The sequence below is a fragment of the Rhinopithecus roxellana genome, chromosome 3 (assembly GCF_007565055.1).
Source record: "Rhinopithecus roxellana isolate Shanxi Qingling chromosome 3, ASM756505v1, whole genome shotgun sequence".
NCBI lineage: Eukaryota > Metazoa > Chordata > Mammalia > Primates > Cercopithecidae > Rhinopithecus > Rhinopithecus roxellana.
The window spans coordinates 55,555,464-55,581,097 of NC_044551.1; the positions used below are offsets into that span (position 1 = coordinate 55,555,464).

At 36.1% G+C, this 25,634-nt stretch overlaps 1 protein-coding gene across 2 annotated transcripts in view; it reads left to right on the plus strand.

Annotated features, from left to right (window-relative positions):
• The window catches only part of IPO11 (importin 11), a 234,481-nt gene that overhangs the window by 126,027 nt on the left and 82,820 nt on the right, over window positions 1–25,634 (plus strand). For both annotated transcript variants that reach the window (XM_010385211.2, XM_030926735.1), the window contains exons 22-26: window positions 1,510–1,586; window positions 7,797–7,876; window positions 8,310–8,390; window positions 18,424–18,519; window positions 19,281–19,394. In XM_010385211.2, the coding sequence (XP_010383513.1) occupies window positions 1,510–1,586; window positions 7,797–7,876; window positions 8,310–8,390; window positions 18,424–18,519; window positions 19,281–19,394 (448 nt within the window). The remainder of the gene's footprint in view (window positions 1–1,509; window positions 1,587–7,796; window positions 7,877–8,309; window positions 8,391–18,423; window positions 18,520–19,280; window positions 19,395–25,634) is intronic.

A 25,634-nucleotide genomic window follows, 5' to 3' on the forward strand; every position in this document is an offset into this window, starting at 1 on the left:
ATACAGAATTTGAACAAAAGACCTTGTATAGTTGTTTTTTTTTTTTATTTTTAAGATAATTGGATGAGGTAGTAATGAATACTGGTAAGCAGTCAGCAGTATCAGCTATATCTTATTAAATGTAATATGATCATTTTAAAAAATGAAACAAATTTGATTGCTTTTTGTTATTTACTCAAAAGATCATATCTTTCTCTTAAGAACCTTGACTTCCTAGGATAAACTTGACTTGGTGGGGAATTCCACTATTAATGCATATTATAAACATTTTTCTAATACTTTATTTTTTCCTCTATTAATGAGCTGGATCTATGATCTACATTTTGTGATTCTTTTTGATTTTATATCAGTGCTATGTTTAACAATTTAAAAATGGTTTTCATTGCACTGGAATGATTTTTGTGATATGTACCAATCTATTCTTTATGTGTTTGAACAATTAATTAATAAAAGGAACTGGAAATAGACCAATGTTGGGGGCCAGGGGTTCTTTACAGTTATGATAGCATCATCAGGTAATTCTTTAGTTTTTAATTTTTATAGCCAATATTAGATTTTGAATAGGCTTTCCCCTCCTTTCATCGCTGCTGTTTTGACAATCAAAACAATCCTTGTTTTGAGGGTTGGGGGATGTGAACAGATGGACCAACCACACACTTCTGTGATAACCCACCATGGATATATATTATGTCATGGATTGTGGTCAGATTAGTTTGTAATTGGCCTTTGTTACACTAAACCTTCCATGTATACGTATTATATTATGGATTGTTTCATAACTGCTAATGCGGTCAGATTGGCTTGTAATCGACTTTATTGTACTAAGTTCATATTTATTAAGCATTTTGCATAAGTTTTACTAATTTATTAGCCTAGTTTCCCATCGAAGAACACATCAATTACGTGTGGCAGAGGGACATATCAAGAAAATCAGAAAAACAAAATAACTTTTTTACCTGTTTGACCAATTTGTAATAGTTATAGTTTTGGTTTATTGTTATAATTTCATTATTATGGATACTTTAGTATATACAGTTGTGTCTTTCTATCAACAGGAGATTCATTCCAGGACTACCACATATACAAAAAATCATGCATACTACAGTCCCGCAGTCAGCTCTGCGGAACCTGTGTATATGTGTATGTGAAAAGTCAGCCCTCCATGTACTTTGGTTTTGCATCCTGTGAATACTGTATTTTTAATCTTGCATTTGGTTGAAAAAGTCTGGGTATAAGTGGACCCACTCAGTGTAAAGCCATGTTGTGCAAGGGTCAACTGTAGTTACTTTCCTTACTACTTTTGCTATGTATGTAGAAATACTACATAATTTGTAGACAGGTTTTTATTTTGAGGCATTTGGTTAATTCTTTCTTAGATAATTTTTATAACTTACTGATTATACACTTACCTTTCTTCATTTAAATGAGACCTTTTAAAAGATTTAAGTCATATGTTAATGGCTTTAATGGCCGTGGAAAGTGACTTAATCATCTGTTTTTCCTTTCTAGGTTAGTAACTTTGGAAAACAGCCCATGTATCACACCAGAGTTGCTGCGTATATTTCAGAATATGTCACCACTTCTTGGTATGTGTTAAAGCATAAACTTACTAATGTTTTTTAATGCAACCATAATTTGAAGGCATTGAAACAGATTTTTTTTATATATATATATATATATATATAAAAGTTCAACTTTTAGTTTAGATTCAGGGGATATATGTACAGGTTTGTTACATGGATATGTTGCATGATGTTTAGGTTTGGGGTCCAGTTGATTCTGTCATCCAGTTAGTGAACATAGTACCTAATAGTTTTTTAACCTTTGAGTTCCTCCCTCTGCCTTCTAGTAGTCCGCAGTATCTATTTTTGCCATGATGATGTCCATGAGTACTCAGTGTTTAGCTTCCATTTATAAATGAGAATATACATACTTTCCATTTTTATTTAATCCCTGATACTGACAAATAAGTCAGTTGGTGGTGTTTGTTTTGTTTTGAGATAAGGTCTTTCTCTGCTGCCCAGGCTGGAGTGCAGTGGCATGGCATCTACTGCAGCTTCAAACTCCTGGACTGAAGCAACTCCTCTAGCTTCCTGAGTAGCTAGAGCTACAGGCACACACCACCACATCTGGCTATTTTTTTTGGAGACGGAGTTTTGCTCTTGTTGCGCCGGCTAGAGTGTAATGGCTTGATCTCGGCTCATGGCGGCCTCCACCTCCCAGGTTCAAACTATTCTCCTGCCTCAGCCTCCTGAGTAGCTACTATTACAGGCCTGCATCACCACACCCAGCTAATTTTTGTATTTTAGTAGAGACGGGGTTTCACCATGTTGGCCAGGCTGGTCTCGAACTCGTGACCTGGTGATCTGCCTGCCTTGGCCTCCCAATGTGCTGGGATGGTCAGAGGCAAAAAATGTCCCTGAGGTATAATGAATGACACACTGGAAAAATAGACTCACTCTTTGAAAATACCAGCAAATGTGGACTAAAAACAATTGTAACTGATTAAAAAATCATTTTCTTGCCTTATTTGTTGCGTGACCATGGTGGTTAGATCATGTGATTAGTTCTTCACATTTTCTCCTAAATTTTTTGTTGCTCTTTTCAAGTAACAATCAAGGTAACCATTTGTTTTGCAATAAAGAGACATTTGTTGTTTGTTATCTAGAGTCCCCATAAAAGGAAAAACTTACCAAAGATGAAGTCAGTGGCAATAGCTATTGATCTACTAGGAAAAATTTTTTCTTTCAGTCATCATAGAGAAAGAGAATAGGGTTCTTTGGTGAAGGCCTTTTTCGTTCTGTTCTACCTAATTTTGAGACTGCATACCATCCTGCTTTAGGCAATCCACAGGCTTCTTTATATTTGACCTAGGATTAGACACCTCAGCCAGACCTTTTACCAACTTTGTCATAAACAACATTTAGCTGCTCCCACATATGTGTGATTTCACACATTGGTATCTTTTCACCATTTTCCACCTCAAATTCAGCATGCTTAGTCTCCACAATGCTCATTTCCCTAAGAGTGGTGGGAGAGGGATTGGTAATCAAGAATAAGAGATTTAAATAGAAAGCATATGACTTACTTTACTATACCTGTATGACACTATTTTTAGTGTAGCTTTAGGTAAGTGCTCTAGTGTAGTGGTTTTTTGGTGGTGGTGGTGGTGGGTTTTTTTTGTTTTTTGTTTTGTTTTTTGTTTTTTGTTTTTTTTGGTTTGTTTGCTTTGTGTGTGTGTTTTTTTTGTTTGTTTGTTTTTGAGACAGAAGCTTGCTCTGTCACTCAGGCTAGAGTGCAGTGGCTCAATCTCAGCTCAGTGCAACCTCCGCCTCCCAGGTTCAAGCAGTTCTCCTGCCTCAGCCTTCCCGAGTTGCTGGGACTACAGGAATGCGCCACCATGCCCAGCTAATTTTTGTATTTTTAGTAGTGAAAGGGTTTCACCATGTTGCCCAGGCGCTCTCAAACTCCTGGCCTAATGTGATCCGCCTGCCTCGGCATCCCAGCGTGCTGGGATTACAGGCTTGAGCCACTGTGCCCATCCTCTAGTGTAGTTTTAACGATAGAAAGCTTTGTAGTTGATGCATATTTCTTACCAAATCAGTAAGGAGTTTTATGTGTTTAGAATAATACCTGGCACAGCATTATCCTACCATTGACTGGCTCTTCAGGATTTGTTACTTTACTGAATCAAGAACTAATGAAATTTCAACCTTTTGATAACGGATATTCAATTTCAACTTTTTTAATTTTTAAAGATTTAAAAAGTTCCATTTTATAAAGTTTCGATGAATATAGGTGATGTGGATGCTATTGAATTGTTTTCTACTTTTATTGTTCAAACTGGTACGTGTATTTACATCAATAGTGAAGAAATTCTGTTTACAAATTACATTTGTTCATGTTTATTAGTACATCTTGACCTCAGTATTACTTTTATTTTTGTTTTTGACATACAGCTTTTTGTATGTTCGTTCCTCCCTCCCTCCCTTCCTTTTCTTTCTTTCCTTCTTTTTCTCTCTCTTTCTTTCTTTCTTTCTTTCTTTCTTTCTTTCTTTCTTTCTTTCTTTCTTTCTTTCTTTCTTTCTTTCTTTCTTTCTTTTCTTTCTTTCTTTCTTTCTTTCTTTCTTTCTTTCTTTCTTTCTTTCTTTCTCTCTCTCTCTTTTCTTTCTTTCTTTCTTTCTTTTCTCTCTCTCTCTCTCTCTCTCTTCTCTTTCTCTTCTCTTCTCTTCTCTTCTCTTCTCTTCTCTTCTCTTCTCTTCTCTTCTCTTCTCTTCTCTTCTCTTCTCTTCTCTTCTCTTCTCTTCTCTTTTCCCCCTCCCCTCCCCTCCCCTCCCCTCTGTTTCACTCTTGTTGCCCAGGCTGGAGTGCGATGGCGTGATCTTGGCTCATCGCTGCCTCCATCTCCCGAGTTCAAGAGATTCTCCTGCCTCAGCCTCCCGAGTAGCTGAGATTACAGGCATGTGCCACCACCCTGGCTATTTTTTGTATTTTTAGTAGAGGTGGGGTTTCTCCATGTTAGTCAGGCTGGTCTTGAACTCCCGACCTCAGGTGATCCACCCGCCTTGGCCTCCCAAAGTGCTGGGATTACAGATGTGAGCCACCTGCCCAGCCGTACATTCTTTCATATAAGTTTAAAAATTTATTTTTAAATACAACCAGAATATTTAATCTTTTAAGAGTATAAACCAAAATGAATACTGTTTTTGTATCAGTTAAATTCTCTTATTAGAACAATGCTTTTAAACTATCTATTTAATGAGTATGCTGGGTATTATATTTTTCTAAGCAGAAATTAAGCCACTGGGCTAGTTGCAGTGGCTCATGCCTGTAATCAGGTAGATTGCTTGAGGGCAGAAGTTTGAGACCAGCGTGGGCGACATAGCAAGACCTCATGTCTACAGGAAATAAAAGTTAGCCGGCCTTGGTGGCCCATGCTTGTGGTTCTAGCTGCTCAGGAGGCTGAAGCAAGAGGATCAAGGCTGCAGTGGCTGCAATGAGCCGTTACTCTGCTCTTGGATTCCAGCTTGGGCAACAGAGCAAGACGCTTTCTCTTAAAAAAAGAAAGGAAGAAAGAAAGCAAGCCACTGGCAGAAAGTTTCCTACTTTAAAACATATAAAGCCAACATTATAGAACACTTTAAGATGTTTAAGTTAATGTTTTTTTTAGGATGTGTTAAGTATGAATATATTCAAGGCTAAGATTCATTTTATGTCCTTTTCCCTACATGTAAATAGAATCTGATGAATTTTAAGCAGAACCAGAGGCTGTAACTAGAAGTAATTCTATTAATTTAGTTCTAATAGCTTTTTTTCTTTAAGTCTATGTTATGGTGTTAATTTACGTAGTATTCTCATTACTTAAAAGATCAGCATATGACTGGCTCGTCCTAGTTATTGCGAATGCGACACTGATGTTCCTTTAAGTGTAAACTTTTTCAGCTGGTAACTTTCTGTCAAATTTGGAAAGGATGAAGTAGATTTCTCCAGATTCTGTATAACATAATTTAATAATTCACTCCCTCTCCTCTTTACAGAAATTTAAAGAAATATATAAAATGTAAAATAAAAAATATAGGAGCAAAATTATAAATAAAAGCAAATAGGAGTAGATTATAAAATAAAATCACACTAAAGATATGAATCATATATGCCCAGTGCATAACTAAATACTTCGATAGGTTATATACAGGTTTACCTTAGAGCTCTGTAGCGGTCTATGAAAAGAAAAACTAATCACTTAAATCAGGGATTTTCAGTCTTGGCTCTGTTGACATTTGGGTCAGGTAATTTTTTTGTTGTGGGGGACTTTCCTGTGTATTGAAGGATGTTTAATAGTGTCCTCAGCTTCTACCTGCTTGATGATAGCGATGACAAAAATGTTTCTATACATTACCAGATGTCCTGTAGGGGACGAAATTGCCCCTGGCTGCAAACTCTACACATAAATTACTCGGTATCTGGAAGTAAATACATATCTATTGCATGATTGAAGTATAACTGCTTGGTATTAGGACTAGACAACTTTTCTTCAGAGTCTCACTAGGGACTTGTGGATGTAATGAACAGTATCCAGTACCTTAAAACAGATCAATTTGTTAATTTTAGGGCTATGTGTAATATCAGTATTTGTTTATTTATTTATTTGATGATGGTAACATGTCCAAGAAAATTTTGTCAGTGCCATCCTGGGCATGGCAGAGGCATGGAAGGCAGTGTGAAGTGACCTAATTTGTATAGAATGGTCCAGGAATAGTTTTTAAATATCTGTAGGAAGAAATAGGCTCTTTTCTTTTTATATCAAGTCTTCTTAAATGTTGGGGTTTTTTTAACATTGATTTTAATAAAATTATACTTGGCAATGATTTCAAAATTATATTCCCTGATATGCCTGGAATGAAGCCATTCTCAGTTCTCTCTTAAATATAGACCCTTGGCCCTACTTTTCATGGCGATGGCCAGACAGTCCGCTGTTCATTGTTGGTCTACAAAAAAAGTATGCACAATTGCAGGCTTTCTCCTTGAGGAGAAAAGGATAATGTGAATTTTTCATAATGATAGCTTTATCTAATATAAAGGACCCCTTTATTCTGAGATTTTTATTTATCTTCTGTTGTAAAAAGATACTTAGATGACAGCTTTTGGTTTTTTTATGTCTTTTAGATTAGTAACTAGTAATAAGTTTATCATTTCCTGTCCCCTTCTTATCCTCATTTTTTAAAACTGTCAAATCCTAAAGTTTAGGAACTAATGCCTTTAAAGACATTTTGAGACAGGGTAGGATTGTCATTCTTTTGTGAAAATAAATGGAAAATTCACATCTGAATAGAATGTCTTCTTTCATTAGGATATGATAAATAAGAACATAGGGGTTTATCTTTTGCCAGAAATTGAGAAAAAACCGTTTGTCTGATTGTGAGTGAATATAATTTCTAAAATACTTGCAGCAAAGAATAGCAGGTTTTAGGCATCGATGGTATTTTGTGGTCGTATTTTAATCTGTATAATTTTATACATACAGCCTATATTCTTTTATTTTATTAAGTAGTGAAACATGTAAAATAGCACAGTGTCAACCTTTGATCATATTCAGTTTTAGCAAGTAGTTTGTATTCTGCACTTGCAAAGGAATAGCTAAAAAGAATATCCTTTTCTGATAAAAGCTGAAAGATTGAAAATATCTAAACTTAATATAATTTTTTTGGAGGGTGATCAGGACTCTGTTGAGAAGTCGTATCGTGTATTTAGTGCAAGTGCAGTAACACTCAGTAAATATTCACTGAGTGAACCCATTTAAGTAGATGTCAAAATATGATGGTAAAATGATTCGGTTTCATGAGGTTTGCCATGCTAGCAGTAAAAATTTATTTTGAAATGAAAGGTTGGGTCAAATGGTTAGGTATTTTTTTTCTGAAAGGAAAAAATATGGGGAGCTTGGCTTTTTAATGAATGTTTCACCTAGTGAAAAGCAAATGAGATAGCATTAAGCTTTGGGTTGATACCAGTATTCATTCATTCATTCATTCATTCATTCATTCATTCATTCATTCATTGAGACATTCACTCTTTTGCCCACCCTAGAGTTCAGTGGCATAATCATTGCTGACTGTACCCTTTAAGTCCTAGTGATGTCAGTTTTTAGATATCTATAGATACTAGTAGTCTGAATAGTGCTCGGAAGAGATTTCTAGAGTATGCGAATTAGTTTTAAATAACCATGAATCACTTCATTTAAACTAATTTTGAGCAGTGAATTAATTTGTTTTTTGTTTGTTTGACATTTATTGTTTTGGCAGAACTAAGTTCAGAAAATCTTAGAACTTGCTTTAAGATCATCAATGGTTATATCTTTTTATCATCAACGGAATTTTTACAGGTATGTTGTAGTAGTTTTGCATTATATGAAATTATATAATTATTATTTTGATTATTTCTTATTTGAAATCAGGGATGCCTTTTCAAACTTTTAAGATTGGTCTTATTTTAAGGCAGAGAAACATTGACTGTGAGCATTTCCCATTGCAGGGCAGATGTGCTGCATGCAGTTCCTTTCTTACTTAATGCAGAAAATGTGCTATGTTAACAAATTTTTATATTCCTATAAAAATCAGTGTATCGATAATCTATATTTTTATTTGGCATAATCTTTTTTCTTTAACTTTTCCTAAGAGTTCCAATTGAAATTTGATATGCTTAGACCATTAGTGTATAATTCTGAAGTGCATTATAATGAATCTCAAATGAAATTGTATGCCTTTTTGATATTACAGATATATTCTTACATATATTGACTTTTAATTGAATTTCAGACATACGCAGTAGGTCTATGCCAGTCGTTTTGTGAACTTTTAAAGGAAATTACTACAGAAGGTCAAGTTCAGGTGCTCAAGGTATTGTAATCATTTTAAATGAATATATTTGTGAGTTTTTCATTTATATTTTGTAATTGGGTGTGGACTTTCGTTTGGGTGTGGATGGTTCACAAGAAGGACAAGAGTTGATATAGTTCTAGACAGGCTATTTTAGCAGTTTTCAGTTGGTTTAATACCTGTGGACCAGAGTTCTCAAATCTGAAGATTCATACACTTTCAACAGGCAACAGATCAACTGGACATCTTATGAAAATTCAATTCTGGATTTCTAACAAGGTCTGAACTGATTGGGATGTTGCCTATCTTGAGACCTTACTTTGGGTAGTAAGGATTTAAAAACTTGCAAATTATGCAGTGATGTAATATCTGATACTTCTCATTCTTTCATTTTGTTAGTCTGCTGTTGGGACAAAGTTTTCACTTTATAATTTGGTGGCTTTAATTTGAGTTAGCTATCAAAATTAGAGTACCATGTTTGTTGAGATTGTGTAACTATGAACCAACAGTCTCTAAGTTATATATTATCTTTATATATTATACCTGTCTTAAAGATATAAATAGTATTCAATGTATGTATTTACATATAAACATAAATGTATGTAGAAATATATTAAAATATCTTTATGTATGGACTTTGAGAGAAGGTATAGCTGTTAAAAGTACCCGTATTTGGGTGCAGCAAACCAACACAGCACATGTATACATACGTGTCAAACCTGCACGTTGTACACATGTATCCTAGAACCTAAAGTATAATAAAATAAATAAATACAAAATTGATTCAAAATAAAAAGAAAAGGACCCCTATTTTTAGTGTTGAGTTTCTCGGCTATGTTCTAAGATATGAGAACTGAATTTCTATCACAACAAAGTAGCATTACATTATGGTGTGAAAATCGTGGCATAGCATTAGAGCCTAAAAATGATTTCACTTCCTCCCAGTGAAATGAAAGAGGTTACCCAAAGAGGTTTGCTGTAAAAAGTACACTTAAGTAATCACAATAACTGTAAGCAAGGATCCAAAGTGTACTTTAGGATCTAATTGGGTAAAAGTTTGCGCATATAATGAAGTCTTACTTCATAATAACTGATATGGTTAGGCTTTGTGTCCACACCCAAATCACCCTATGATCAAGGGGATTGTAGGCATTACCGCCCCCTGATTAGTTATCTCTACCTGGTCTCCCAAGTCAAGGGAATCCTGGGGATGGTTTCCCCCATGCTGTTCTCATGATAGCGAGTCCTCACGAGATCTGATTGTTTTATAAGGGCCTCCTCCCGCTTCGCTCAGCACTTCTTCCTGCCATCCTGTGAAGAAGCTGCCTCGCTTCCCTTTTGCCTTCTGCCTTGATTGTAAGTTTCCTGAGGCCTCCCCAGCTATGCTGAACTGTGACTCAGTTAAACCTCTTTCCTTTATAAATTACCCAGTCTCAGGCAGTTCTTTATAGCAGTATGAAAATTGACTCATACATTAACCAATAAAATACCATCTAGATTTGCATAAGCACAGTCTATGACATTTGCACAACAGTGAAATCGCCTGATGACACATTTCTCAGAACATATCCCTGTTGATAAGTGGCGCATGACTGTGTTTTTATTCACTGTCGCAACTCTGCTAGCATGAATCAGGGTAATACAGTGTTAAGTACTGCAGAGAAGTGAACAAGAATAAAGAGATTCTTTATGCCGATGCCATTAGGATTGTCTATTGAGCATGGGGATTTACATTTTAAAACCAAAATTTATAAACATATTTTTGTGTCTGTAAATTGGAAGGGTCATCTGCTAGATTACTGAAGTATTAAATTATAGATTGATGAGAAAAGGAAGGAGCTTAAGGAGGTTAGTAAGGACTGTATTAGTTTCCTAGGGATGCTGTAACAAAATACCACAACCTTGGTGGCTTAAAACAAGAGTTTCTTTATAATATTCATATTAATTATATAATTAAAAAATCAGTGTTTGTGGAGCCATGCTCTTTCTGAAGGGTCCAGGGGGAGAACCTGTTCCAAGCCTTTCTCTTACCTTCTGGTGATTGCAGTCAGTCTTTCGCATTCCTTGGTTTGTGGATATGTAATCCTGCCATCTGTGCTTCTGCTGTCACATGATGTTCTTCTGGTATCTGTCTGCGTCTCTGTTTTGTTTTTGTTGTTGCAGGGACAAAAGTCATAATTGATTAAGAGCATTCCCTAATATCTTCATCTTACCTTGATTACATCTGGGATATGGCAGAACTCTTTGACTTTAATTTTGTAGTTTATTAGTTTCTTTTTTAGAGCCAGGGGTTTACTAAAGGGTGAGAATATAAGCCACTGTTACCAAAGAATCATGTGGGCTGTAAAGGATTTGTAATAACAGTAATCTGCATGTGGCTTGTTGAGACCGTGGATACTTGAGGCCTGGTTTATTGCACTAGTCTATTAATCCACATTTATTATTAATTTCAAAGTATTCTCCTAGCTCCAAAGCTTACAAGTAACATCAAACATGTTGCTTACTAAAATGCTTTTGTGAATTTTTATTGCATTTATGCCTTTACTAAACTGATAGAGTGGCAGTATATTAAGGAATTCAGTCTTACACAATCTCAGCTTTAGCTTTTGCTTTGGCGATAAATTCTTCTCTGGAGGTAAGAGGAAATAAGGAATTAACACGTTGGACTTACTGACTATTTGAGGAAAAAGTGATTGGTGGTGTGGGAGTGATTAAAACAAGTGAAAATTGCCATGTCATTTTGATATTATCTTTACAGATTTTTTTCTGTATGTATGCCTGTTTTAACCTTTCTCCTCTGTTATACTGAGCTTCTCCATTATCCAAAGTTCAGTAAATGTGTGCTCTGTTTGCTCTGAATACATGTATAGTAAGTGACTTGAAAGACGAGGAATCCATGATTTTTATGTTGAAGATGTGCATCCGGTATAAATGCCATCTTGCCTATACTGAGGATCCATTTGGAATTCTCTCCTTGACCAGCCCCTTGATTTGCATATGCTGCCCTGCTACTTTTATGGCTCTTGAGTATACTTTGGCCTTCATTTTCCTCATTTATTAGATGAGGAGTGATACTAAATGATTTTTATTTTGTAAGTATGCAGTACCTGAAGTTCTCCATGTTAAATTATAATATATGTATTCTAAGTGATTAAGAAAAGGTGATTTCTCACATTTAAACACCTGCCAGACTAAATTTGAATTGACCTCACCCCCATCCCCCTCTTTTGACTTTTCTGCAACAATATTATTACTGTAATTGTTGAAAGACAACTTGTGAACTATTTGGAATGGCCATTGTGATTCTACTTGTTTTTATTATACTCTTACCAAATTATTAGAGGAAGCATAGCATAGCAGATAAGACTACCCACTGAAGGGAGACTCCCAGGGTTAGAACATTGGCTCTGCTACTTCACAGCTGTGTGATGTGGACAGATTACTCTTTGTTCCTCATTTTCCATGTGTAACATGGGGATGATACCTTTACCTACTTCCTAGGATAGATGTGAGGAATATTTGAGCTTATATTTATAAACAGTTATAACAATGCCTAGCATATAATAAGTGAATATAAGAGTTGGCTGTTTTTATGTAATATATAGCTCTCTCATTAGTCTTTCTATGGGGGGAAATAGACTACTACAATTTTAGGCAAAATAATTTGTTTGCTAAGATCTTTGGCTGTAGAGAAACCAAGTTGTTCTACTGCATCCTTTGACCATTTATTGGAAATAAATACTTAATAACATTAATTAAATTTACTTTTAAAACTAAGCACGTGGTTTGCGCAATGATGTGTATTATCAGCAAGAACTGCATATTTCAGCTGGCTCTTTAAAATAATTAGTAATTGTATTTTGGTTGCTGGGTGCGGTGGCTCACGCCTGTAATCCCAGCACTTTGGGAGGCTGACGTGAGTGGATTACCTGACATTGGAAGTTTGAGACCAGCCTGACCAACATAGACAAACCCTGTCTTTACTAAAAATACAAAATTAGCCGGGCACGGTGTCACATGCCTGTAATCCCAGCTACTTGGGAGGCTGAGGCAGGAGAATCACTTGAACCTGGGAGGCAGAAGTTTCGGTGGGCCGAGGTGGTGCCATTGCACTTCAGCTTGGGCAACAAGAGCAAAACTCCATCTCAAAAAAGAAAAAACAAAATTTATTTTGACCGGGTGCGGTGGCTCATTCCTGTAATCCCAACACTTTGGGAGGCAGAGGTAGGCACTTGATCTCAGGAGTTTGAGACTAGCCTGAGCAACATGGTGAGGCCCGTCTTTACAAAAAATACAGAAAATTAGCTGAGCATGGTGGTATGTACCTGTAATCCTAGCTACTCAGGAGGCTGAGGTGGGAGGATCTCTTGAGCCTGGAGGTTGGAGGCTGCAGTGAGCCGAGACTGTGCCATTATACTCCAGCCTGGACAATAGAGTGAGACCCCGTTTAAAAAAATAAAAAGAAGAAGAAAATTAATTGTATTTTATTTTTATTTTGGCTGCTCAGAATAACACAATCTTTTTAAACTTTTTTATTATTGAAAATTCCAAACTAACTGCATATCAAAAATCTGTAGTCAAATACATAGTCATTATTTTTGTAATATTTAATACAAATTACAAATTAAGGCAATTTCTCTATAAGTATGCCAACAGTAGATTATTATTAGGATACAAATACTTGAATTAAGAAATTTGGAGTCAGAGATGGTGGTGTGTGCCTTTAATCCTATCTACTTCAGAGGCTGAGGTTATAAGATCACTTAAGCTGAGGAGTTTGATTCCAGCCTTCCGCGCAACCTGACAAGACAGCATCTCTCTTTTTCTTTCTTTCTTTCTTTCTTTCTTTTTTTTTTTTTTAAGGCGGAGTTTCGCTCTTGCTGCCCAGGCTGGAGTACAATGGTGTGATCTCAGCTCACCGCAACCTCAAAAAAAGAAAAAGAATGAAAAACTGAGAATCTGATAATATGTGTTTAAGATGGTATTTTTGTACAAATATTGCTATAGCTCAATCTGTATGTTTGGTTTAAAAATCTTAGAAACTAGATTTTATTATTTAATAAATGGATGTTAAATACTAAAAATATATTCCTTATCGTGAATAAATTGTATTTTTATGTTAAGGAATATTTTAGGACAATAGTGCTTTCATTTTACTGCTATATTTGAAGACTGGGCAAACTCTCAAAATTTTTGGCATTTTCCTGTTCTTAGAATTCTAGTATAACAATAACAATCGTTTTTAATATTAGCTCATTTTCATTTTTAGTATCTCTCAGATACCATTTCTTAATATAGTATGCTGTATAACATTTTAAATATATTTTTTATTAAATGCCAGTTATACTAATTTCTGACAGTATCTGCAAGTAACTTCTTTGTTCTTTGAAGCAGAAAATTACAATGTTAGGAAAATTGGATAGAGAGACCAGTATGCCTGCTTTTGGAGCAAGTGGTATAGAGCAAAGAATAGACTTTACTTTATTTTGTGACTCAACATGTTATCTAGAGAAATACAATTGTATGATAAAATACTCTAAATTGTTAACATTTCTTTAATTTGAAATTTGTCAATATTATAGCCATACTACTATGACTTTGAATTCTCATTCTGGTCGTGGTCGTATTAAGCAATGTCAAGCCAAGTTTCTTTTTTTCACTGTGATTAGACGTAAGATGACACAAATATTTTTAAGGTATAACTTATTCTGTAATAATAGTAGCTCATACTAGCATTTAACACGTGCTACACATTCTAAGCATACAAAACATAGATTTTATTTAATCCTTACATAAACATATGATGATAGTACTGCTCTTTTCCCCAGTCTTACAGATGAGAAATTAAATCACAAAGTGGTGAATAATTTTTTCAAGGCTGACACTCAGTTAGTAAGCATTGGAACCATAATATAACATAGGCGTTTTGACTTTAGGATCTATGCGTTTAATCACTTTGTATGCAGTGTAAGTGTAAGTCAAGTAAATTGAATCCTGCATTTTTCACAAAAGTTTTAAGAACACAATCTGTTGCAGGTATATTTTGAAAGGGAATGGGTTTAAAGTGCAAAAGTTCTTTTTGTAATAACAAAATGTTGTCAAAAAACAATTAGTAATGGGTAATTGGATGATTGAAGTACCACATCTTGTTAGTTATACAGTGGAGTACTGTGCATTCCATTAAAAAGGAATGAAGAAAATCTCTATATGAGTTTGAGAATATAAACAAGGAGCGGTGTCTCTAGTTTTCTTCTGTTTAAAAAGTGGAAGAAGGCAGTGGAAGAATAAACCAGGTAATTAAAGTAGCTGTCTAGCAAAAAGAGGAGGAGAGGGTGAAACTAGATCTGTCAGGATGTATATCTGTTTTATATTACAGAGTTTGGAACCATGTAGAGGTAAAGTATGATTTAGGGGGAAAAAATTACTGAAGATACAAAACAGGCTGAAACATTTGAATCTAACTGTTATGATGTTGGTGGCATAGCTATTTGAGAAGAATATTTCAAGTCATTTTAATACATAGTATTTCACATGTATATTCCTGGTGGGATGTAATGTTACAACAAAAAAAAGTTTGTAATTGCATTCAATAGTGTTATCGTCATCAGTAATATTGGTATTGTTGTTTTAAAACTCGTATATGAATAGTAGAAAGAAATAAGGTTATAGGAACTGGCATTTTTCAGTGTAAGAGAAAAAATATAGGACTATTTCGTATGGATTTCCCGCAGGCACCTCAAACTCAGCATATCAGAATGGAATGTCATTATTATTATTGACACCACAATTGTATCCATTTGACCAAACAGGAAAACTAGAAGTAGTGAAAGACTTTCACCTTTGGTCCACTGTTCAGCTTTTCTGTATGTTGCCAGTTCTAGTTCTGAATTTTCTCTTGATTCTGTCCCATACCCTCTGCACCCAAGTCTGATAATGATATTTTTCTTTCAGAAACTTCTCTAGCTATGGTTCCTGACATTTTAGACCACAAAAACTCTATTTTATCCCTGAAATATTTGTGTATACGACTATGTTATTTATTTATTCAATCAGATACTGCTTTATCTGGGGATTATTTAATCCTTGCATTAATTCTAAATACTCCCTTGCCACAACCCCCTGCTCCCCGCTGCCAAATAAAACTATAAAGGTTCCTGTGGATTGGGGCCAGCCACAGCTATGTATTATTACTATAAATTCTCTTCAAACCGTTTTGTTTTTAAAATTTTAGTCAGAATTTGATATGACATAGTTTAGAGTCAACTAGACAGATGTATAAGATTTCTTTTTTTTTTTTTTTTTTTTTTTTTTGAGACGGAGTCTTGCTCTGTCGCCCTGGCTGGAGTGCAGTGGCCGGATCTCAGCTCACTGCAAGCTCCACCTCCCGGGTTTACACCATTCTCCTGCCTCAGCCTCCGGAGTAGCTGGGACTACAGGCGCCCGCCACCTCGCCCGGCTAGTTTTTTGTATTTTTAGTAGAGACGGGGTTTCACCATGTTAGCCAGGATGGTCTCGATCTCCTGACCTCGTGATCCGCCTGTCTCGGCCTCCCAAAGTGCTGGGATTACAGGCTTGAGCCACCGCGCCCGGCCCGATGTATAAGATTTCTTAAAGAAAAAAACTGTAGTCAGCTGTCTTTCTGCCATTTTTCCTTGCTCAGAGACAACCACTTTTATTGTTTGGAGCCGATTGATTCTTTTGTATCTATGTTCAGATCTGGAAATAACACCCCTGTGTTACTCCTTCATGAGTTGTTAATTGTAAGCAGTGTGTATTGATACCACCTTTGCACTTCCTCTGTGCCTTCGTCCTCCAAGTAATCAAAATTCAGTGTTTACATCATGATTCCTATATTTCCTATTCGAAGCTGAGACATGTAGTCAGCTGTGTTTACTTCTCCTTTTCTGTATAATCTTTTGTATTCCCTGGAAGTAATACTTACCCTTTTTTTTTGGTATAATTTTTTTTATGTTCACTGAACTGTCTGACAGATGTCCAATATGTTCAGACACATCAAGGATTCTATTAGTTTAATTTTCTTGGGGAAGTCTCTTCAGAACCATGCTGACTCCCACCTTGGGGCTCCTTCTTTTCGAAGTTTGTAGCTGCTGCTGCTTGTTCCTATTCTGAAATTTTAGAATGAGGTGCTGTGATGTAAGTTTATTTAAATGCATTCTGTTGGGCACTGATGAGCTCTTTTAGTCTGGAAGCAATCTCTTTTAGAGTCTTTATAGAAAATACACTGTCTTTGTTCTCCTGGATTGGGCATCAGTTGTCCAGATACTACAGAGTTGAAAATATGTAGCACTCTGTTTCTTAGACAGACTTTTAACCAGTCTTATTTTCTTTCTTCTTATTTTTAGCTTCCCCTTTCTCCTTCCCAAAAGTATAAGGTTCTACTACTTTCTGTGTTTTTTGGAGTAGAGAAAGTGGGGGAAGTTATATGAAGTAAATCTGGTTGCTTCTCAGCTGTCTCCTTTGACACCTTGGGATTCAGCTTTCTCTGACTTAATGAGTCACTTTCCTCTTGAATTTCTTGTTGCTTGCTTTCAGTGTATGTTTCTCATTCCTCTTGTCCTTTTAAAATTATGTTCCCCCTCTTAATTTTTTTTTTCTATAATTTTAGTAGGGTTTGAGATGGGAGTGAAATTATACATGTATTTAATAATGGGTAGGTGGCCTTACTTTCTACTCACAGATAAATATTGTCTGGTGATATCTGCCTCTATGACTCTCTCAATCTACTAGCTTATCTGTATATTTTCCATGTTTATCTTTTTTCCCAGATCTAGTTTTTTTTTTCCAAAAAAATAAACTTTATTGAGATAAAATTTTATTGTTTCAGATTTTATCTTCTCTTGCTTTTAATCAGGAATTGATACCTTGTAAACCTGTATCTCTTAGTAGTAGTATACATAGTGCTTGCGCCACAGTAAAGTCTTTATATTTTTAATCTTTTATTTGGACATTACCTTCACTTCTTGCTCAAAATTAGAGCAGCAGCAAATGTTGTTATCAACCATGGATGCTACTTGCTTACCTTGGGACTGTTTTGAAATGCTTGGAAGTATTCTTGATGGTCATAATTTTTGGAGTACACTATTGGCACACAGTAAGCAGACACTGGAAGATGCTAAATCTCCCTCAATGCATGGGATGACTATGCACAGTAAATGGTTCTCTTCATTCAAAATGTCAGTAGTCAATCTTGAGAATCATTGATGGAAGTCATAAGGGAAACTTGGCTCTACCCTGAGGCTATTCCTTGCTCACAACCCTCTCAGATGGTATCTGTTTCCTTCCCCACCTCTCAAGCACCTGGGCTGGAAGTGTGGGGTAAATGTCCTTCTTGGTCCTTTTTGCTGTTTCCTGACCACTGCATTCTTCTCTTCCTAAAGCTTAAAACAACAATAAACAAAAAAACTCCACCCTGCTTTGAATTTCATGCTTACCCATTTTTGTTATAGAAGAAACATCTCACTCATATCAAAATAATTTCTATGTCAAGTTTTCACATGTAACAATCAATACTCATGACTAATCAGTGTAAGTATGAATGAAATATGATTTCTAATTTAATAAATATGCAGTATATATGCCACATGCCTTTTTCCTCCAATTTATTGATTGACTTAAATGTGGATTTATTTCTGGGCAGTGAGTATAGGTGTTACTAACTTCCTGTTTAGCTATCAAAAAGCCAATGTTTTAAAAATGCCTTTTCTACCTCTATTAGTGCATCATTTTTAAGGGTTGTTTAAATTGCAAGGGTAAGAATTACATTAACTGCATGTGATGCCTATGTTATTACAATGTGATTAAATACAGTTGCATGCAAGATATATAGCTGTGTGTAAATATTATATACTTCATATCAAACTGCAATTTTAAAATGGATTATCTTGTAAAAGTGTGTCTAGTGTCGGAATACTGCATACTCTGCATTCTTAAATTTGGTCTGTGATATTTATTTTAGTATATTGTTTCCTTACATGTGTTTTTCATAAAGAAATGACTTTCAGTGTTATCACCAGTGTTTCTTTCTGGGTTTTAGGTTGTAGAAAATGCCCTTAAAGTGAACCCAATATTAGGTCCACAGATGTTTCAACCGATTTTACCCTATGTTTTCAAGGGTATTATAGAAGGGGAGGTAAGATTTTTCTTTAAGTTCCAAAGGTAGTATTAGACTATAGGATTCTAATTTTAATTACTCTTGTTAGATGCAGAAGGAAAACTTTTCTTGTCATTTGGATCATATTAAATTACGTTAAATTTTCAGGGCAGTTAGACACCTTTGCCTTTTCCTGTTCCACACGAGGAAGCATAGATATTCTTTGACATGTCTCTTTCAAACATATGCATGTATGTTCACACAAAAGTCATTTGAAGTACAGGAATGGTGAATGGCTTGATTCCAATGCTTGACTACTAAGAATATGAGGGGGACAGAATAGTGTTAATGCTGGTATAGACTGAATATGTTAAACCACTGGTTATTTTCTAAGAACAGCTCTCTTAAATAGATCCATAGACCTGTGTATGTTATGAGTATTTAAAGTAATATACTACTGGGAGGCGGAGATTGCAATGAGCCGAGATCACGCCACTGCACTCCTGCCTGGGTGACAGAGTGAACTCCGTCTCAAAAAAAAAAAAAAAGTAACATATGAAATTGGTAAATATTGTTTCTTTCTCTTTATTGGATATATATATATGTATAGATAGATGATGCATATAATTCATATATGTATTTAGTAAGTTAGAACTCAGGCAATATTGACAGTTCATTCTAAAGAGAAGTGATATGGAGGAGAATGTTATTTTATATCCCTGTTGCTTGTTACTGTGTCAGTGATTGTTTATACTTGTACCATAACACAGTTTTACAAGTGTTGTATTTTAATTGTACAGAGGTATCCTGTAGTGATGTCCACGTATCTTGGAGTTATGGGTCGAGTTCTACTACAAAACACTAGTTTTTTTTCTTCACTACTTAATGAGATGGCCCATAAATTTAATCAGGAGGTAAGAATCAATGTACTTAAATTTAAGGAAGTCTTTATCTAAATATAAATTAGAAATAGTTTGATGAGATAATGAGTCTTTGTAAAAGTCGCTTTATAATATTTAGACCTTTACATTTTAAATCTTTATTTATGCTATAGCAATAATTTGGGATAGAAAAAGGAATCTGTAAGTGGCAGTTGAAACTTATACATTTTTGTCTTCACTCAAAATAGGTGATTTTATTCTGCTTAGCCATAGAATATAATGTTGGTTTGTTTATAGCTGCTGTTTTTCTTCACTGATACAGAATCTGAAAACGGGTATTTTGCATGGAGTGATGTATCATCTTTGTATTATTTCTTTAGTTAACTTGTTTTTAATGCCACAGGTTGAGAGAATTTCTGTTCTGATTATTGTGGAAATGACCTTTTTAGCAAAGGTTTACTTTTAAAAATTGTGGCTGATATCTATTACCAGAGTAAGTTTGAAATGGGTTTTTCAGTGAAGTGATTTAAGACTATATGTGTGATAATTCAAATAAGATTATGTTGTAAGTCATTAATCTGTTTATTAAGATTTATATGATATAGAAGATAGGGTATACTTGACCAGTATATCTACATTTGAGACAATTTTTAAAATCTTTTGGTTTATGGCTGAAAACAAATATAACTATTTCTAATATAAGGAAATCCAAAATAAGGAAGTATAAATTTTTAAATATATGTAGCTTTTCTAGAATTAGACTAATCAGAGATCCCAACCCTTGTTTTGATAAATAAATAGTGTATATTTTTTATTAGCTTATTAATTTTAATTGAAATGGGATAATACATATTTTTTAGTTCTTTTTTTTTTTTTTTTAATTTTTAGTGGAGATGAGGTCTTGCTATGTTGTCCAAGCTGTTCTCAAATTTCTGAGCTCAAGTGATCTTCCCACCTTGGCCACCCAAAGTGCTGAGATTACAGGATAACTAAAAATATTTAAGAACATAAGAGAGAAAATTAAAATGATCCAGAGGAAACATCAGAATGCCATTACTATGAATTCATTTTCTTGTTTCCATGAGGGGCCTGGTCATGTTTCCAACATTTCTTGAAATATCTGTCCTTCTTCCCTTGCATTAGTTTGTGAAGATTCAATCTGAGGTCATAATGAGTAAATATTTGATCACCAAAGTGACGGATTAATCTCTTAAATTTTTTTAATTGACACATAATAGTTGTAGACATTTATGGAGTACATAGTGATATTTCTATACACACAGTGTATAGTGATCAAATCAGGGTAATTGACGTATCTATCACCCCAAACACTTACTATTTCTCTGTATTGGGAACATACAACAGCCTCCTCCTCACTATTTGAAACTGTATATTACTGTTAACTATAGTCATCCTGCAGTGCTATATAGAACACTAGAACTTATTCCTCCTATCTACCTGTGATTTTTTTTTATCTTTTAACCAATCTCTCTCTCCCCACTTTCCCCTTACCTTTCCCAGTCTCTAGTAATCACTGTTCTACTCTCTACTTCTTTGAGGTCATCTTTTCTAGCTTCTACATGAGAAGTGAGAACATGCAGTATTTATCTTTCTGTTCCAGGCTTATTTCACTTAACGTAATGCTCTCTAGCCTCACCCATGTTGCCACAAATGACAGGAATTCATTCTTTTTTGAGATCAAATAGTATTCGTGTGTGTGTGGTATTTTCCATATCTGTTCATCTGTAGATGGGTGCCTAGGTTAATTCCATTGCTGTAATAAAGATGAGGGAACAGGTGTCTTTTCAATACAATGACTTCCTTTCTTTTGGAGATATATATATCCAGTAGTGAGATTGCTGGATCATACAAGAGTTCAATTTGTAGTTTTTTGAGGAAACTCGTGATGTTCTCCATAATGGCTATACTAGTTAACATTCCCACCAGTAGTGCCTGAGTTCCCTTTGCTCTACATCCTTTCTAGCATTTGTTATTTTTTGCCTTTTTCATAATAGCCATTCCAACTAGAGTGAGATGATATCTCATCGTGGTTGTGATTTGCATTTCCCTGATGACTATTGATGTTGACCCTTTTTTTGTTTTGTTTTTGAGACAGAGTCTTACTCTGTCGCCTAGGCTGGAGTGCAGTGGCACAATCTCAGCTCACTGCAACCTCTGCCTCCCAGGTTCAAGCGATTCTCTTGCCTCAGTCTCCCAAGTAGGTGAGATTACAGACACCCACCACCCTGCCTGGCTATGGGGTTTCACCATGTTGGCCAGACTGGTCTCGAACTCCTGACCTCAGGGGATCTGCCCACCTCGGCCGCCCAAAGTGCTGGGATTACAGGTGTGAGTCACTGCGCCTGGCCGATGTTGACCATTTTTTCACTTACCTGTTGGCCATGTGTATGTCTTCGTTTGAGAGCTGTTTATTCAGATAATTGTTCTACTTTTAAAATGGATTATTATTTTTATTTAGCTGTTGGTTGAGTTCCTTGTGTATTTCGGAAAGTAATCCTTTGTTAGATGTATAATTTGCAACTATTTTCTCCCATCCTGTGGGATGTCCTTTTACTCTGTTGTTTGTTGCTTTTGCCGTATGGAAGCTTTTTAGTTTGGTAGAATCCCGTTTGTCTGTTTTTCTTTTTGTTGCCTATTTTTTTGAGGTTTTATTCATAAAGTCTTTTCTCTGACCAGTGTCCTGATGTGTTTTCCCTGTTTTCTTCTAGTAATTTTATATTTGTAGGTCTCACATTTTAAGTCTTTAGTTCATCTAGAGTTGACTTATGTATGTCACGAGAGATAGGGGTCTAGTTTCATTCTTCTGCATATGGATATCCAGTTTTTCTTGCACCATGGTTGAAGTAACTGTTCTTTCTCCATGAATATTCATGCTACCTTTTTCTAAAATCAGTTGGCTGTGAATGTATGGATTTACTTCTGGGTTCTCTGTTCTGTTGGTCTTTGTGTGTTTTTATGCTGGTACCGTGCTATTTTGGTTACTATATTTGTAGTATATATACTGTATTTGTTATACACACACACACACACTTTTTTTTTTTTTTTTTTTTTTTTTTTTTTTTGGGAGACGGAGTCTAGCTCTGTGGCCCAGGCTGGAGTGCAGTAGCAGAATCTTGGCTCACTGCAACCACCGCTTCCCAGGCTTAAGCAGTTTTCCTGACTCAGCCTCCCCAGTAACTGGGCTTATAGGCACATGCCACCATGTCTGGCTACTTTTTGTATTTTTGTATGTTAGTAGAGATGAGGTTTCACCATTTTGGCCAGACTGGTCTCGAACCCCTGACCTCAAGTGATCCACCTGCTCTGGACTCCCAAAGTGCTGGGATTACAGGCATGAGCCACTGCACCTGGCTTATGCAGTAAATTTTGAAATCTGGTGGTGTGATGCCTCTAGTTTTGTTCTTTTTGCTCAGCATTGCTTTGGCTATTTGGGATTTTTTATGGTCCCATACGAATTTTTTTTTTCTATTTCTTTGAAGGATATAATTGGTATTTTGATAGCGATTGCACTGAATCTGCAGATTACTTTGGGTAGTATGGTCATTTTAACAGTATTCATTTCACCAGTTCATGAACATGGTATGTCTTTTTTTGTTTTGTTTTGTTTTTTACCTTTTTTGTGTTTTTAAATTTTAAAAATTTGCTGTGTTAATTTAAAAATTTTTAGAGATTGAGTCTTACTCTATCATCCAGGCTAAAATGCATGGCACAATCATAGCTCACTGCAACCTCAAACTCTTAGACTCAGGTGATCCTTTCACCTTAGCTTCCCAGTTAACTGTGACTACAGATGTGTGCCACCACACCCGGCTTTTTTTTTTTTTTTTTTTTTGGAGATGGAGTCTTGCTCTGTTGCCCAGGCTGGAGTGCAGTGGTGTAGTCTCGGCTCACTGCAAGCCCCGCCTCCCAGGTTCACGTCATTTTCCTGCCTCAGCCTCCCGAGTAGCTGGGACTACAGGCGCCAGCCACCCCGTCCGGCTAATTTTTTGTATTTTTAGTAGAGATCGCATTTCACCGTGTTAGCCAGGATGGTCTTGATCTTCTGACCTTGTGATCTGCCCGCCTTGGCCTCCCAAAGTGCTGAGATTACAGGCATGAGCCACTGCAACCAGCCCTACACCTGGCTAATATTTAAAATTTTTTGTAGACATACAGCCTTGCATATTGCCTAGGCTAGACTTGAACTCCTGGTCTCAAGAGATACTCCTGCCCCTGCCTCACAAAGCGCTGGGATTACTGGCATAAGCCACTGTGTCCAGCCACCTTCAGTTTTCTTCTATCTAGTTTTTAATTAAGAAAAAAAAAAGTCATGTGAGTCCATATCAACATTTGATCTGATTAAATCCAAATGCAATCCAGTGAGATATTAAGTCAGTTAAATGTAATTTAACATTGATATATTTCTTTGGGCTGCTATTAGCTTTAAAATATTACATCATAATGCAAAAAAAAAAAATACATCTTATTAAGTAATTAAAATGGCTTAGATTTTGACAGGCATGATGGCAGGCACCTGTAATCCCAGTTCCTTGGGGGACTGAGGCAGGAGAATCGCTTGAACCCAGGAGGCAGAAGTTGCAGTGAGCTGAGATCGCACCACTACTCTCCAGTCTGGGCGACAGAGCAAGACTGTCTCAAAAATAAGTAAATACATAAAAATAAATAAAATGGCTTAGCTTTGCTTATCATGTAATTAAAGTATCATGTGAGGACTACTCCAGTTACTGCTTGGTAACTTTGAAAGCAAACACATTTTAAGGTTTCAGTGGCCAGGTGTGGTGGCTCATGCTTTGTAATCACAGTGCTTTGAGAAGTCTAGGTGAGAGGATTAAGCCAGGAGCTTAAGACCAGGCTGGGTAACAAAGCGAGACTCCATCTCTACAAAAACTAAAAAAAAATTAGAGCCCCGGAATTTGAGGCTGCGTTTAGCTATGATCATTGCACTCCAGACTGGGCAGCAGAACAGGATTCTGTCTCTAAAAAAAAGTTTAAATATTTTTTTAAAACAAAAAAAATTAAAACAAGAACTTTTTTATAAAATGAAGTTTCAGCGATTTTGGCATCACTACCAAAACAACCTACTTTGTATTACTTTTCATTGTCCTTTCCTGCAATTTCCTTTCATCTTCTTTCCATCCTCCTTTATCTTTCCTTTCCTTGCTCTCCTAATCTTGGATACTCCTTCCACTCCCCCACCCCAGATTCCTACTGTAACTCGTTTTGATTGTTTGTTTTGTGGCTTTTTTGTAGCTTGTGATTATTTTACAAAACTCCTACTTGATGAGGGCTCAGTATTCTTGTTAGATTTATTCACATGTCCAGCCCTTTCTAAAATCCCTTGGTGCATGAGGATCCTGTCCCCTTGAATATCTTGGGTTTTCGCCTCAGTCACGTAGATCCCAATTTGAATTCTTGGCCTCACTTGTGGGTGCCCCTCAATGTGTTATCTAAACATTATTGTCAGTGTCTCTATATCCTTGATAACAACTCTCTTGAGATGGTCATGAGCCCTGTTTTTGTTTGTTTGTTTGTTTGTTTTTTCTTTGAGATGGAGTTTCAGTCTTGTTGCTCAGGCTGGAGTGCAATGGCACCGTCTTGGCTCACTGCAACCTCCGCCTCCCAGGTTCAAGTGATTCTCCTGCCTCAGCCTCCCAAGTAGCTGGGATTACAGGTGCACGCCACCATGCCTGCCTAATTTTGTATTTTTAGTAGAGACAAGGTTTCTCCATGTTGATCAGGCTGGTCTTGAACTCCCGACTTCAGGTTATCCACTCACCTTGGCCTCCCAAAGTGCTGGGATTACAGGGGTGGGCCACCATGCCTGGCATGAGCTCTTTCTTGCTTAGGAACTTAAAATATACCCATGGTCTCTCACTTCCCATTGATATATCATTTGTTTTTACAGTAAATCAGTAATAGAAATGTAAGGGAAATACTGTTATGCCTCCATCTATAGGCTAGTGGGCTAATCCAGATCTTACAATGCCTATTTGTCCCTCTTTTTCTTCCCAATTCTATATTGTTTTTATATCCACACTTTATTGTGCTGGTACCTAGAATACATTCCTTTCCAGAATGCTGTGTTCTTATTCTGGATTAGACATTTGGTCTTCTGGATTGGACAGCTGGTTTGATATTTGTCATGTTACACTGATGAGGCTTGACTGGTTCGTATGTTTCCTGCGCTGTCCATACTCCAACTGTGGCTGAAAAGAACTCTTAGCCCTCTCTTCTCTGCCTTCTCTCCTCAGG